Source organism: Terrapene carolina, unplaced genomic scaffold (assembly GCF_002925995.2).
Source record: "Terrapene carolina triunguis isolate 2854851 unplaced genomic scaffold, T_m_triunguis-2.0 Scaffold136, whole genome shotgun sequence".
NCBI classification, from domain to species: Eukaryota; Metazoa; Chordata; order Testudines; family Emydidae; genus Terrapene; species Terrapene triunguis.
Genome location: NW_020664487.1, coordinates 15,151,334 through 15,167,214, shown reverse-complemented (window position 1 = coordinate 15,167,214; position 15,881 = coordinate 15,151,334). Strand labels below are relative to the sequence as shown.

Genomic DNA, 15,881 nt, shown 5'->3' with positions numbered 1-15,881 from the left:
CCCAGAGACAGCAAGGGCCTGTGGGGAGGCCAGTAATGTGGCATGTTTGTCAAGACTCATCACTCCAGCTGATTCTCTGCTGTAAGCAGCACTGGGGAAATATCCTGTGTTAGTGTAACTGCCGCAGGGGGCCACGGGCACACCGGGAGGGACAACAGCCTGACTCAGTAAGAAAATGAACCATAAGCCTCCTCCCCCTCCCCCCAAATAACCGAGGGACGCATAGGGCAGCGAGTTAGGAAAGGGAGCGGGGATGGGCAGAGGAAAACCTTCCCTTCCCTTCCCTTCCCACTGCAGAGGAAACAAAGCCCAGGAGGAACCTTTTCAAGACAGCGTGAAGGAAGCTGTGACTTTGTGCTGCTTCTTACTCTGACCTTTATTCTGTTCTCAGCACTTTACAGCAGAGAGCTCCAGTCCCTCACATGGCCAGCTCGGCAGCCGCTCTCGTCACCAGCCTCCCTTGCCTCCTTTCTTCTTCTTCTGCTGCTGCTTCTTCTTGGTTGCTGCAGCGCCAGCAGGTTTCTGGTGCCGGGGGGGGATCAGGTTACTCGTGGCTGCGGAGGACGTGGCTGTGGTACTGCCAGGCCGGGGGGAGGTAGGCGGGCTGCTTGCTGTCTTACTGGCATCCCTGCAGGGAGACAGGTAACGCCGCCGGGTTAGGAGTGCCTCCCAGAGCTGGGGGACTTCCAACATCGCTGCTAGAGAGAGGAACATTTTCCCTTTCCTTGCCCAGAACAGAAATCAAAGGGAAACTAATTTAGACTCCAAAACAGATAAAAAAGCAATTGGCCTTATGCCCATGGGATTTGCTTTTAAAGCTGCGGAATTACAGCCCAACAACTGAAGTGACCACACTGTCTAGGTTATGGATAAATTACTCAGACACAAAGTAGAAATCTCACACTCCGGGAAATGCAGACGAGCAGTACAAACCCAACAGAAGCCAGGTTGTTGCTGTTCTCTTGCCTGCACTGTTACGGGGAGGTTTGTTTGCACCAGGGCTTCCCCTGCCATAACCCAGCCCCTCCCTGCTTGGCCCTGCAAGTGGCAGCACTGAGCTCCCATCCAGTGCACAATTCTTACTGAGTTCAATGCAAACAGAATCATGCTCAGGAGCTTTGAAGAGTCTGTAGCAGCTGAGCTCACTTCTGGTAAAAGTGAACAGAAGGGTGTGCACAGTCTCCTTTCTAGTTCATCGTGCATGTCATGTGGTACACCTGAAAAGCAGGAAGGGAAGAAGACAGGAGCCAAGAAACTTTTAGGAAGTGTGATTTGCATCCTAGCTCTAGCTCCAGAAAACCGCAACCAGCACACACTTTGGTTCCAAATCAGAACATTTAATGTCAGAAGAATGGCACAAGCTTGCAGAAGACAAATTCTGGGCTGAAGGGACCTTTTCACCCAAACCTCAGGTAGCGTAAATCACCTGTTTGTTAACGAAGGACAAAGCACCAGGTCCCTCATTCTGTCTGGGCTGGGGTCGTGAAAGGGTGCAAGGGAATCAGGTGAAAGTCAAGGGGTACTTACCTCCATTAGGCACTTTTGAAAACCCCAACATACCTCTCCTTTGGAGCATCAACCGGATGACACGTACCGTTGGGTATCCCATCCCTGCAGGCCCCAGGTGTGGGGAAGACTGGGGTTCTGATGGGGCAAAGCAGCAACCCCCAGCCAGGCCTGCAAGGACAATGACGAGCCCCTGGCTGCGAAGGAGGCCACCCTGCTGCTGAATGGCTCTTGCCCAGGGATAGCTCCCGCACTCCCAGACAGTGAGTGAGTGAGCAGGGCTGTAACAGTGGGGCTGCAGAAGGCTCTCTGCACTGCCCTGGAGCTGGAGACAGCAAGGTGGCCTGCCCCACGGCCACCAGCTCATCCTCCTGTTCTCAGTCTCTGCTCTGCCCTGCCAGGAACTCAGCCTTCCCCACATCTTTCCCCTGCTGGGATCAGGGGTCACTACACAGTTATTGTCTGACACCCTCCACCTTAATTTTCTGTGACTGTGAACATTCAAATAGAAAAATAATAATAAAAACAAGGTGAAACCCTTCAGTTCACATCACTGAAAAAAATAAAATTGATACATTTCAAAATGTTTAACAGTAAGAATTGATGTACGTACGTCACAACAACAAAAAATAACCATTGACTTCTGCTAAGCCTCTGCCCTGTGTACAAATTCTGAGCCTGTGATTTGCAGGTGGCGACAGCTGCGTAGCTGTGAGTCCCACCTCACCAGACTGCAATCAGAGCCATGGCCAACTTGTTCACAAGTGACTCCAGTACCATACGGGTTAAGAGGAACTACAACTCCCGTTTGCTTTTAACTGCTAGTAGTAGCTTAATAGTTTCAATCCTTTCTAAAGTAATCAGCTACACTAAGAAGTGATTTAGCCATAAGTTGCCCATTTCACACTAGGCCCATATTATACACACATGAGTGTGATGAGAGAGAGAGAATTCATTCCACCCCGGGGCGCCACAAAGGAAAGGCTACTGGAAAAGTTGCAGCAGCTCTACCATTAAGCTAAGTCCAAGGCAGGGTTCAAAAAAGAACTATGTAAGTTCCTGGAGGATAGGTCCGTAAATGGCGATTAGCCAGGATGGGCAGGGATGGTGTCCCTAGCCTCTGTTTGCCAGAAACTGGGAATGGGCGACGGGATGAAGCACTGGATGATTCCTGCCTGTTCATTCCCTCTGGGGCACCTGGCATCGGCCATTGTCAGAAGACAGGATACTGGGCTGGATGATCCAGTATGGCCGTTCCAATATTCTTATGTAATTCTTTCTACCTAAGTTTTCCCACACTTGCTATTGGATAAGGATGTTTCACTTATCCTGTTCCAAAGTGCTGCCTAATTCAGCCGTAAACTGTTGAAGAACTACTGTGTTTAATGACTGATGAAGCTCTGCCAGTGTATACTTTGTGCATTATGCCTGGCGTACGCCAGACTCATGCCACACACTAACGATGTGCTCAGTTTAAGACAACTACAGATACAGTCCCTGCCCTGGGGAGCTGACAATCTACAGAGCAAATAAATCAGGCTCAATGCACTGTGAGAACCAGAGGATGAGCCTCACCAGTCTCAGTGGGATCTGGAGGCCATGTTTGTGAAGCAGTTGAGGAGTGTTTGCTGCCTGAGGCACTGTGTAATTACAAAGCACTGTTCTCTGCAACCCCTACTCACAGCTCAGACGTGCCAGCTGTCGTTGCTCCCTGGGTTCCCTTTCCAATCTGATCCTTCTTTTTGCCCTTCTTCCTGCCGCGATAATAGGAGCGCTCTCGCATCGGCAGCCACCGCTCAGGGTCCGGGGTCACCTTGGGATCATAGTTCTTAGGCAGTTTTCCTGCACAGCCGTCAGGAGAAAAAAGTGGAGATCACGTGACATTGTGAAGAAAAGTCCCACACATTGATATGAAGCTTAAGTAATCTTCCTTCCGTCTGGGATGTTGTGCTAAAAGATCTGCTCAAGGAATGATTCCAGGGCAGTTCTCTGGCCTGTGTTATACCGGGGGTCAGGGTAGTCCCTTCTGGCCTTGGAATCTGTGACTCTAGAAAGCTTAAGCCTCCAAGGTGCAGAGTCAAACGAAGCGCCTCTCGCTGGCGCAGCTGCACGCACTAAGTCTGACAGGCTGCTTTCCTCCTCTGGGAAATACTGTCAGGAAACAAAGGCTTGGAAATCAGAGGGGTTCTGGTTTGTTTAGGACCCAATCCTGTGTGATCCACTGACGCCAATGGGAATAGAGGGGGCTCAGGCCTGGCCACTTCCCATTTTATGTTGAACCCAGCAGCTGAGGCTGAAGAGACAGTACTAGGCAGGAAGCACAGTGACCTGGTGTGAGGGAGGGCATGTAGCAGCCACCTGTCATTCTTTAAAAGAGGTGGTTTAAACTCTACAGGTGGGATTTCCAAACCCTCCCCTTTCCCCACCAAGGGAATGAAGCACTCAGTGTTTATGGGACTTGGGCACCTAACTCCCCCCACCCTCAAAACACAGCCTGGAGTTTTCACAATCTTCTGATCCCGCTGGACGGGAGTTTAAAGAATGTTACCAGGGAAGGGGGCAGGACACAGATGACAAGGTGTGGCCGAGGCTGCAAACTGATTGCTATCAGGACAGCAACGGTGTACGACAAACACACACAACTCACCCTTCTTTTTCCTCTTCTTTTTCTTTACATCCCCTTGCCTAAAAGAGGGAGGAGGAGAAAGAAGATCACAGTGCCGCAGTGGGTTCCCTGGAACGCACTGACAAGCGCGGAGCCAGGGTTGGGACGAGAGGAATGTCTCTTTTTTCAAAGAAGTGAAGAGGTGAGGAGGAAAGGACACCAGTCTCAGAGAAACGGTTCTAATCCCCTAGGGCAATGGATCTCCAGTTACTTCCCCCGCAGACCAGTCTGTAAGAGACCCTGACTCCTGCTCCCAAAACACCCCCATTTCCCCGGCTCAATGTTTCATTCTGCAGCCCGCCAGCAAACGCTCCACAAGCCAATGCACGAGAACCCAGCGTGAGGGAATGTTCCCCAGACCATGCTTGGCCTCACTGTAGTGATGTGCGCGGCTCTGGCTTCACAAGGGCCTTGCTGCCCACCTCTGCATTGCTGATAGGGACATTTCCTTTGCATCACTGATCGGGACGACTGCTGTCCCCCTCTGGACCTCCCGGAGTTACCTATAGACACTCTAAGGGACAGCCTGCTTTTCGACTGGTCAGACCATTTGCAGGGTGGCTGGAGGAACAGGCCTGAAACTCTGAGGTGATCCACACAGCAGGTGCTTTCTAACCCCAAGCCCACGGAAGGGAATGATGGGCGTGAGAGATGCTTTTTACCCTTGCTCTTTCTGCTGGTTCTCTCCAGTGAGCTTTCCGCCTTTCTTCCGAACATACGTAGCCCCGGGGGAATTTTCAAGCGCATCCACGTCTACTTTCAAAGACATCGTGTCCGACGAGGGCAAGTGTTTGCTAAGGCTGTCGAGGGGCAGAGCTCAGGAATGGAAACAGGAATGCATTCAGCAAAGAGAGTTGGGAGGGAGGCACCAGCAGCAACTCAAACCCCATCTTTGTCCCAGGGAGATTAACCAGCAGCTCCAATCCATACACACAGAGTGAATTAGTGGAGAGGGCAACAGACAGGGACCCAGGAGACCTGGGTTTTCTTCCTGGCTTTGCCACTGGCCTGCTGGGTGACCTTGGGCAAGTCACTTCCCTTCTAGGTGCCTGTTTCCCCATCTGTACAACGGAAGTGATGACCTGGACCTCCTTTGTAACACGCTTTGAGAGCTCCTGACGGGAAGTGCGGTAAGAATTGGCTATTATAAGAAGAGTTATACCAAACGATTCGGTGGGAAAGTACATCATGTTACCACTATAGGACAAAAATACCACAGCAAAAAGTTGGATCATACTGATCTGTTCGCTCATCATTAACTGACTGAAGTTCTCATTGCTTTTGGGGGGCCAAGGGGAGATTTAAAAGCCCTAAGGGAATTCAGACACCCAAATCTTACTAGAAGTAAATAGCAGCTAGGCACCCAACTCACTTAGGTGCTTTTGAAAAGCCCATCCTTAATGTGGAGTTGCACTCTGACCTTCCCGCTCTCCCCAGGGTCAGAGGTTCCCTGATGTCCCTGTTGGAAGGGTCCTGAAGCAGCTCAAAAATTCCTAACACTCATGACATCATTAGGAAAACATTCTGGGAACCGAAGGGACAGCAAACCCCTTCCCCTCCGCAAGCCCCGTCACCACCACAAAGGATACACCTTCGCCTTCTCGGGGTCTACGAGGGAGTACGCGGAGATGAGCTGGGCCAGAGTATGAATATCTTTGGGGTTTTGCCTCGAAGAGAAGAAGAAGGGACCATTCTGAAGGTCACTAAACACTCTACAAACACGAGCCACGCCCAGAGTGTGCTATAGCTAACCACCCCGCCCAGCACTGGCTAGCCCCAGGCAGGTGCTTTCCGTGTGTGCAATAGCAGGCGCTGATCGAGTACAAGGCAGGATGTTCACTGCCAGGCACTTTGACTAGCCTCTCCCCAGGGACCACGCAGCCACCAACAACCCTGGAAATCTAGGGCCTGTTGTCATTTTTCTTACCCATTTTCTTATTCTACATTTTTTTAATTGGTGCCTTTTTTTTTTTTAAAAGGTTGCTCCTACGAAAATCTTCTATCCCTATAAAAAAACAAAAAACCCACACTGCCTCTGCTTCTCTCCACAATTAGCTCAGACTGCACAGACAGGCTGATTTGTTCTTTCGCACAACAGGAGAGAGAGCTGCAGATCAGTCCTCAGAATGTGCCAACATCAAGAAGGGCCTGGGGGTTCATATGAATTTCAGATATGGACTGGGGAACTCCTCCCACAGGGAATGGGTGCTGGCTGGGGACAGAAGACATGGCATCCAACATGAAAGAGACAGCTTCTATCAGGATGTAACGCACAAGCACCCACAACAGAGAAAGAGAGCTGTTCCTACAGATCGTGGGGCTTGGCCTGCTGTGGCAGTTACTTCATCCAAGGGGTGGGGCAGGGAGCACAGCTTTGACCAGAAGCCCCTTTACAATGTCTAAAAGGAGGAACTACTGCCTCACACGTTATCTGGCTCCAGAACCCCTGAGCAGTCCTCACAGGGACCAGGCACTGCCCATGTTTCAGTGCACAAAACAGCAGGACCACGGCTCAGGTCCAGAAGGAAAACAGGATATCCCTCTCCCCTCCCTGAACTCACTTCCACAGCTCTTCCAGGTCGCTGATCGCTTCCTTCTTCCTCCCGTACTTCAGCTTGAAGTTGGCTGCTTCCCTTATCAGCGACAAATGAACTGGAGACTTTGGCTGCAAGTCACAAGGTTCTTCAAATGAAGACATGTTTGACAGCATTTAGCAAGTCACTGATGTGGCTGCTTTGCTTCCTGATGTTACTAGGGACCGGCTCAGACCAACGTACACTCCCCACCCAAGTGATCTGGAAGGAGAACTGAGCCGCAGGAATTTCTTCCCCATTCCTTGAGGAACAGGCTTGGCAGTCTGTGGCTTTAAACCTAACCCCACCTGCTGCCAGCAGCCCATGATCAACAGAATTGGGAGGAGGGGGTGAAAATGGGAAGGGGACAGGCATTTTAGCCAGCATCTGACGATCACGGAAAACTAACAGTCATCTGCTGCTGCTGTTTATTTGCAACCTGTAGTCACAGCCTGGTTTAGGACATCAGCCATTTCCCCAGTGACCAGTCACGGCATCAGATCATAAGGTGGGGAACAAGTGCAGGCAGACGCATTTTGAAAAGCCAAGCGTCCTTGCTGATAGAAAACTAGGGAAGAGAGAAACATGGGAAACAGCTAATGCCAAGGCAGCTTTATGAGAACACTTCCCATGGGGCTCGTGCTTCTTCTGGCAATTCACTGTTTGCTGAAATAATTGCTACATCCAGCCTCAAAATAACCAGGTTCCAGGAACTAATTACTGGGCCCCCAATGAAACAATCACTCTGCTCATCAGACAGACTCCAAGTGGCTCTTTTCAGCGGCCAGACGTTCCGATTAACTGAGTACAGCCAGCAGGCTGCCAGGCTGGAATCAGTGTCCCCCTCTAAAAGCTCTCCTGCTCAAGCTTTTCCTTCTCAAGTAAGTGCACAAAGCCAACTGACTGCTGCTCCTCCAGTGTCAACACGGGAAGAGGGGCAACACTGCGGTGCCCTCTGCTAGCCTGCAGAATCTATAACCTGACAGGCACTGGAAGAGCTGGTAAAGAGAGTCTGCCATTTTCTCCACACTGCAGATTTGCCATTGGTCCGAATGACAAACCTGGTGCAAGCACCAGGTCACAGAGAGAGGGAGACATGGAGTAGAATGTCCCTGGCCCCCCAGCATCTCATCAGCCGTAGCGAGACGTTGGCAAGGAGACCGCTTATTGCCTCTCCAGTCGATGTACAGGTAGGAGCTAGGAGCTGGTCTCCAGCAAGTTAGTAAGGGACAAAAAGTAGCTTCAACTCTCAAATGTATTGTCTGCCCTGATCTACTTGCCTGGTATTCCTGGTACCAGTGGATAGCTTGCGTGAAGACCTCAATAGCACTGTCAATGTCTTCTTCATGACTGTACATCGTCACTAACGCAGACACCTGCAAACCCCAACAACAGTCAGCGTGCAGCCAAGGGACGGGCACTACTTGTAAGTGATCATTTAAAGATACTTTTCATGTAAACATGTTATTAAAAGAATCGCTGAAGAAAAAGGGAACAGAACGAACTGCTCCAATGGAATTTTGAAGCAGCCACCTCCCCAGTACAGCCAGGACGTTACTGCAATGGTCGAAACAGCCCCGGAGAACTGTTGTTTAAAAGGTTTCCAATCAATGAAGGATAAAGGATGAGAGAATCACTGAACTGGGAAAGCCAAGGCTCCCACACCGTGCTCTCAACACCACGATGGTCGGCAGGGCGCTTGCTGCTTCTGGGGCCCTGGTGGGAGCTGAAAGGTCTTACGTTACCAGCTCCTCCTTCCTTTCTGCTGCTCACCACCACATAAAGCAGCTTAAAAATGTGTTTGGTACTTTCCCAACATTGCTTACAGGGCAAGCAATTACTGTAGCTGCCTAAGGGCTGTTAAGGGAGTGCTGTAGGAAAGGGAGGCAGGTCCATGCAACTGTGAATGAGAGGGAAGTTGTCCATTCTAAAAACAAGTTGGGGGACTCTGATGCAAGTTATTACCCTTTGTCTGGCTGGCTTTCACCACAATAAGTGAGCTATCTAAAGTCTAACATCTACTCTGAGGCATAATGCTGTGTATCAAAAATCTCAGCAACCAAGCCGCACTGTGCAAGCAGACCAGCAGACTAAGACCAACGCTGGGCACCCAGATCTGAATCTCAGCCCAGGAGTAGCTCAGGAGACAGGAAAACAGGAACAGGGAAGGAACATGAAAAGGATGATGGTATTCTGGGATGGTGTCTGTTAACTGCCACTCACCATGCCTGGCTTATGCTTCAGCTCTTCTATACTCCTCAGAATGATGCATGCTTTGGTGACGCTGCCTTAGAGAAAGAAGGGAGAATAATGCACTTTAAACTACACAGCAATGCTTTCCCTGCCTCTGTTCTCCATCCTGGATCCCCCTACCCTCAGTGTCCCTAGGGAAGTCAGCATACACCAACCGGCCACCACACTCCTCTGCCTGCAGGGCCAGCTGCTGAAGAGGTTTTCTCCACTATTATTGTTAAGACAACACAATCACTGGCCGTTCATGGAGAAGAAACGTCAGTCCTACCAGTGCTCTTCTCATCCTCAGACTAAACAGCCTTGGCAGCAACCCCAGCACCTACTGGGCTCCCCACCTTGGTCTGCAGCACGCCCAAGGCTGCTACCACACGCAAAGGGCTCATCCTCAGCTCCAATGCTAGAAGCAGTGGGTCGACAGCAATGCTTTACTTCCCTACGGGAGGGAATGGAGCACCAGCAGCTGGGTGTATTTCAGAACAAACCTCAGTCAGCTCTGGCCTGCCTGCTCCGCCTGATGCCAGTGCATGTTTTATCACAAGCTTCAATGGGAGCAAAGCTGGGCCAACAGGAAGTGCTTTGATCCCCCTTCCCCATTCTCCCCCCTCAAGCACTGCGGGGCCAGATCCTGCCCTCTTATTTCTCCTGAATAGTCCCACTGATTGCAGGCCCTGCTGCCAGGCGACAATGGAGCACGGCCCATGCCAAGTACTGGATGTTGGGTAGTGCATATTTGAGGTAGCTTGAGGGGAACTTTAAAACTTGAGTGACATGCAGTCAGCAGCAGCCAACCATTTCAATACACAGATCCCCAGCCTTTCCTGTATGTACTTCTGCGGCCACTCAGGAAAGGGTCGATCCTGCACCAGCCACATTAATACAAATCCCCCTCCCGCCGCCCGCGCTGACCCTCGGTGCCCAGCTGTCCTGCTCCCTCTCTCAGGTCACATCAGCCCATTGTAATGTGCTGAATGCCAGCTGTCAGCACGGTGCCCAGGGCTGCCCTGCACTTGTTCCACAGGCCCTGCCCCTAGGGGCACACAACCCCCACAATGCATGGACAATGCCAGGCTCAGGCAGGAGCGCTGATTTCCATAGGGCACCCCCTCGGCAAGAGGTACCATCCCCTAATTACAACCCCTTCCCCTGGTAACTCCTCTCACAGACATCAGAGGGACGGGGCAGCCCTGTCCAAGAACTGATCAAGAGAAAAATGGTTCTGGCCAAATGCAGAGGACAGCTTGCTTTAATGCTGCTCACTGAGAGGCGTGGAGATGCTGTCCCAGCCCTCCTGCAGGGCTGTGAAGCGCAGTGTTTGAGAAAGTATTTCTAACCCCACCCTGGATGGAGCTGCCTTGCTGGGGCTCACAGCAGCAAGAGGCCACTCTCAGTCTGGCTCTCCAGACACTAAGACCAGTGACAAAGAATTGGGTTTTTTTACCTAGCATTAAACAAGCATTTCCCAACACAAAAGGGCACTGGTACCTTGAGCGATTTTCAGCTGTGCCATCGTCAGCTTGATCTGCGCCGAGTCGGCAGGGCTCTGCTCCGCAAAGTCCTGAGAGCGAGAGACGCAAGGGCGTATGAGCATGTTCATGAACACAGCGCGTCAGCCTTGGCCTGAGCCCGTTTTAAAACCAACTTCAGAAAGAAAAGCTCGACTGTGTCGTTTGAATAGCCAGGGAGGGAGCCAGTTCGAGTGGAACCACTCCACACAGAGTCCTGAATTGCTTCCATGGTCTGTGACTCCTCCCACAGCGCCGCCCCATTCCACCACAAGGGTACGTCTATACTTACTTCCTGGTCCGGATGTAAGCGATCGATCTTCTGGGATCGATCCCGGAAGTGCTTGCCATCGACGCCGGTACTCCAGCTCAGCGAGAGGAGTACGCGGCATCGACGGGGGAGCCTTCCTGCCGCGTCTGGACCCGCGGTAAGTTCGGACTAAGGTACTTCGAATTCAGCTACGTTATTAAGGTAGCTGAATTTGCGTACCTTAGTCCGAAGTCGGGGGTTAGTGTGGACCAGGCCCAAGCCAGTCCCAGGGTCCATGCCCTCACTGCACACAGCAGCTGCTCCCTCTAGGCAAGCAGCAGTCAAGTGCAGCACGCCAGGTGACACTTGACACCAGGACCGAGGAGGCCTTGTTTACATGAGGAAGCCGCACCCGTTTAAGTAAACCAGTTTAAAGTACCATGTGAACACGACTTCAATTTAAAACCAGCTTATTTCAGTTTAGCAGAAGTTGATTAGGAACAGGGCACTCTGAAACAAGTGTCTCCAGAGTCTTTGGCACCAGTTTAAACCCCAATTTTAAGTAAACCAGTGCAACCTGTGCAGGTAGACGAGGCCAGAGAGGGCTGTGGACACCACCCTTTGGGATGAGAGGCCAGGAGAAGTGAACTCCTGCCTTCCAGAGGAGCACAGCGCCAGGCACTAGCACCCACCAGGTCCCTATGGGGAGGAAAAGCAGCCCTAGCACCCCCGCCATAGTGAAGGGGGTCATTTGCCAAGTGGGGCTCTCCCATTATAGAAAGAACACACCCTTCATGATCAGAGCATGGGCGTGTACGTGTCTCTCCCAACCAGACCAGTCATTGCTGAGCCCTGCGTAAGCCACACTCATTATACAACGCAATGACCATTGCAGGTGGTTGAGCTAACCTCCATTGCTGCAGTATTAATTGCCCCTTGTACCAACTCCATCTGTTAGGTTCCAGTGCAGGAACAGCCCTCCACTCTCCAGAGCAGCAGGAGGAGATCAGTCACCCACCTGTAGGAGCTCTATTGCCTTCGCATGCTGCTTCTCTCGACAGAGCTGGGCAGCCTGGATTAGCACAGGTAGCAGGTGCTCGGGGTTCTGGGACTGTAAACTTGCTGACAGCTTGCGGCACTGATCTGCCTAAGGACACAAGGGAACGTTTTCCTCAGTATTAGTGAACAGTCAGTGCGACTGTGCAAACCCCACAGAGAGAACAGGGCGAGGGGGCTAGTGGGGCCAGACACTGCCTGCCATCAGCTGATTGCAAGAGACACTGCCCCGTCCGTTGAGGAACAGATTATACTGCAGGAGTGTCAAGAGGCCCCAGCCGCGAATGGGACATGGTGGCGGTAGAGGCTGTGCAAACAGGTAAAGTCACTGGCCCCAGGAGATTCCGACCCACGACTCCCACATGGCAGGGCCTGTGGGTGATCACCACAGCCATCACACTGCACTCCTCTACATCTCTGTGCGCAGGCAGCTGTTACTACACTGGCCACAAAACCTCCTCGATGCCCCCTTGTGCTCCTCCTGCCAGCTTATTACAGCTGCCTAGACACTTAGGGCTTGTCTACGTTACCCGCAGGATCGATCCAGCGGGGGAATCGATTTATCACGTCTAGTCTAGACATGATAAATCGACCGCCGAGCGCTCTCCCATCGACTCCGGTACTCCACCAGAGCGAGAGGCGCAGGCGGAGTAGACGGGGGAGCGCCAGCAGTCGACTCTCCGCAGTGAAGACACCGCGGTGAGTAGATCTAAGTACATCAACTTCAGCTACATTATTCATGTAGTTAAAGTTGCGTGACTTAGATCGATCCGCACCTCCCCACACACACACACACACAGTGTAGACCAAGCTTTAGGCTGCAAGCAGTTTGGGGGCAGAGACAGTCTGTTATGTGCATCCAGTGCCTAGCTCAATCAGCAGCAGAGCCTGTAGGTGCTACTGCAGTAATAAACACATTATCTGGGAAGAGACTCTCCAAGCGAGGTGCTGTGCAAGCCACCATCATATGAATTTTTCTCAAAGGTTTTCCCTTTTTTCCCCACCAGAATGTCTGTGTGGGAGAGGGAGGAGCTAGACACACATAGAGGGGTGGGGTCTGATTTTATTAAGAGCTCTGGAAATGGAAGGGGAACTAGGTGAAAATGACCAGAGCACCCCTTCTGCCAGATTCTGTCACAGACAAAGGATAAATCTCAGTTTCTGCCCACACACAGCTCCAGGCATTTATTTCTTGCTAGAGTGCCTCAGAATCTCCCTCATTACAGGATCACACTGAAAGCTGCCATCAGCAGCCAGTGTGTAATCCCATGAAGTGCCTGCACAGGTAGCTCTCTGTGGTCTAGAAACCAGACAGTATTTTTGTTAGTTATTTAGACTTCTATAAAGCTTACCCATCCAAAGCACTGAGCTCATGGACCCCGATATTAGTACCAAATCCATTATTCCTGTGTTTTTGTTTTGACAATGGATATTATTGGTCCTTGTTAACAAGAACAGCAGTATGCACATTTCCTCTTATAGAGCAATGCACAATTTCTTCTCAATCTGCACATACCCAGTTAATACGATTTTAATAAACAATACATTTACCAGGATAGTCACGTGAAGTTTCCCTGATAGGTATTAAACATTATGGGCCAGATTTTTATTTTTTAAATGCTCATCTCCAATTTAGGCACCCATATGAATTGGCCAGATTATCAAAAGGCCTCAGCAAAAAGATTATTCTCAATAGGAGCTGCTGGGTGCTGAGCACTTTTGAAAAATCTAGCATTAAAATTCACTCCATCTCTGGATAACATCCTGACTATTTTGAGGGGAAAAGAACAGTCTATGGAGATCAACTAGATTTACATTTCTGCTCAATTAAACTCCTGTGACTGGTTGTAAATCTGTACCCAGCAGATCTCTACCTGATTGGTGTACATAGCCAGTAAAGCTTTGTTGAATTCGATGGCCTGGAGCTGTTTCTTGGAGAGTTTGTGTTCCACACCTTCTGCATTGGTCAATTTCACCTTTTTCTTTGAGTCAAAGACATTTTGGTCCTGTAGGAAACAAAACCGAGATCAAGCCAAGTTCCACTACCTTCATTAAATGGTGATCTCTATCTGGGCCCCCAAACTGACGTCATCCTTCCCCACACCACACGCAGAACGTGCAAGGAACACCCACAGGCATGAGTTTCTGCCTTATTTGCCAGCACTGGGCAGCATAAAGAACATGAGAGAGGAGCCAATGAGGCATGGTGACTGGGAGGGGAATAAGATAGGAGAGCATAGTGTGGTTAAGCATCTATATAGCTCCATTATGGTGCTACCTGAGCACCTCACAACCTTTACTGTCTTTATCCTCAACACCCCTGTGAGGTAGGGCCATGTTGTTATCCCCATTGTACAGATGGGGAACTGAGGCACACATCTGCCTAAGGTCACAAAAGGAATTTGTGGTAGAGCAGGGACAGAACCTGGGTCTCCTAAGTCAGCACCCTTCCCTCTGGGCCACATATTCTGAGTCTCCCCTCACTATTCTTCACCATAAAAACATATTAAAAGTATGTAACTAGCTAAATCCTGACTTATAGAAATAGTATTTGCTTCCTAGAGCAAAGCCTTGCTAGACTTACTGTGAAAGAAACAAGACCTTGATAACTGCTGACACACATCAACCTTTATGCTTGTTCGTTCACTTGCAAAACCGGCTTTGTAGTTCTCACTGGTTTCTTATTACAAGAAGAGTTCACCCGCTTGACAATAAAAACACAAATTAACCAGAGTCGCAACCCTTTAGGAATGTTACATTACTTAGGTATTTGTGTGACCTCCCGTGAGATACATACACAGAAGAGCGTTCAGCCTGGTTCAACCACGGATCCTCCAGGCTGTGAGATGAAGCGACTGGAGGTCCGGGTGAAGGAGACGACTGTGGTTCTGGGATATGAGGTCGGGGTCGAGAGGAAGACGTAGGGGAGCCTGAATTGACAGGTCCAGTAGAGTCGAGTACCAACACTGACGTGGCCAGGCAGGGGCTACCAGTATATCATCTGCCTTGTCCCGGCGGATCTTGAGGAGCACCTTGTGAACCAGTGGGAACGGTGGGAAGGCATACAGCAACTGGCCCGACCACGTGATTTGGAAGGCGTCCGCTAACAAGCCCAGGCTGTGACTCCGGAAGGAGCAGAAGACTGGGCACTTTCTGTTGGTCCACAAAGCGAACAAGTCGATTCGGGGAAACCCCCAGGTGCGGAAAACGGAATGGATGATATCTGGGCAAATGGACCATTCATGAGTTGGAAAATGCCTGCTCAAAGTATCCGCCAGGACGTTCTGGACACCCGGCAGGTACGAGGCCTGAAGGTTGATGGAGTGGGCTAAGCAGAAGTCCTACAGAAAGAGGGCTTCCTGGCAGAGCGGTGATGACTGGGCTCTGCCTTGCTTGTTCAGGTAGAACATGGCCGTGGTGTTGTCCGTTAGGGGAAGAAAGTGCAAGTGGGGAAGAAAGGCTTGACAGGCGAGGCGGATCACCCTGAGCTCTCTGATGTTGATGTGCAGCGACAGCTCGCACTCATGTCATAAGCCCTGCGTTGTCAGGCTGCCGAGGTGGGCTCCCCATATCAGGGCAGATGCGTCTGTAACTAAAGTCAGAGTGGGCTGGGAGGGGATGAAACAGGACCCCGGTACCCACCATCTCAGGGTCTAGCCACCACAGCAGGGAGTCGAGTGTGTACTTCGGGACCGTGAGGACCATGTCTAGGATGTCACGTCCCGGTCGATAGGCAGATGCCAGCCACGTCTGAAGCGGCCTGAGCCTTAGCCTGGCGAGTTGCACAACGTATGTGCAGGACGCCATGTGACCCAGGAGCCTGACACACTGTCTTGCTGTAGTGGTGGGAAACTTGCAGAGGCTGGTAATTATGCCTGCTATGGCAAAGCACCGTGCCTCTGGAAGGAAGGCTCTCGCTTGGTTTGCGTCCAGTACCGCTCCTATAAACTCTATTTTTTGAGTAGGGGCGAGGATGGACTTGCTGAGGTTTACCATGATGCCCAGGCGAGTGAATGTGTCCAGGAGTAGACGTACCTGCAACTGCATGTGATGATGGGACCGACCCCGTATGAGCC

At 50.9% G+C, this 15,881-nt stretch overlaps 1 protein-coding gene across 1 annotated transcript in view; it reads right to left on the bottom strand.

Moving 5' to 3' along the window:
* Positions 1-292: 292 nt before the first annotated feature.
* SRP72 (signal recognition particle 72) overlaps positions 293-15,881 on the bottom strand; it is a 46,300-nt gene continuing 30,711 nt past the window's right edge. The window contains exons 9-19 of the mRNA XM_026653343.2: positions 13,680-13,811; positions 11,768-11,896; positions 10,480-10,552; positions 8,968-9,032; positions 8,025-8,120; positions 6,733-6,836; positions 5,761-5,838; positions 4,834-4,971; positions 4,154-4,191; positions 3,189-3,348; positions 293-628 (exon numbers count right to left, since the gene is read on the bottom strand). Of these exons, the coding sequence (XP_026509128.1) occupies positions 448-628; positions 3,189-3,348; positions 4,154-4,191; positions 4,834-4,971; positions 5,761-5,838; positions 6,733-6,836; positions 8,025-8,120; positions 8,968-9,032; positions 10,480-10,552; positions 11,768-11,896; positions 13,680-13,811 (1,194 nt within the window). The 3' untranslated portion in view covers positions 293-447. The remainder of the gene's footprint in view (positions 629-3,188; positions 3,349-4,153; positions 4,192-4,833; positions 4,972-5,760; positions 5,839-6,732; positions 6,837-8,024; positions 8,121-8,967; positions 9,033-10,479; positions 10,553-11,767; positions 11,897-13,679; positions 13,812-15,881) is intronic.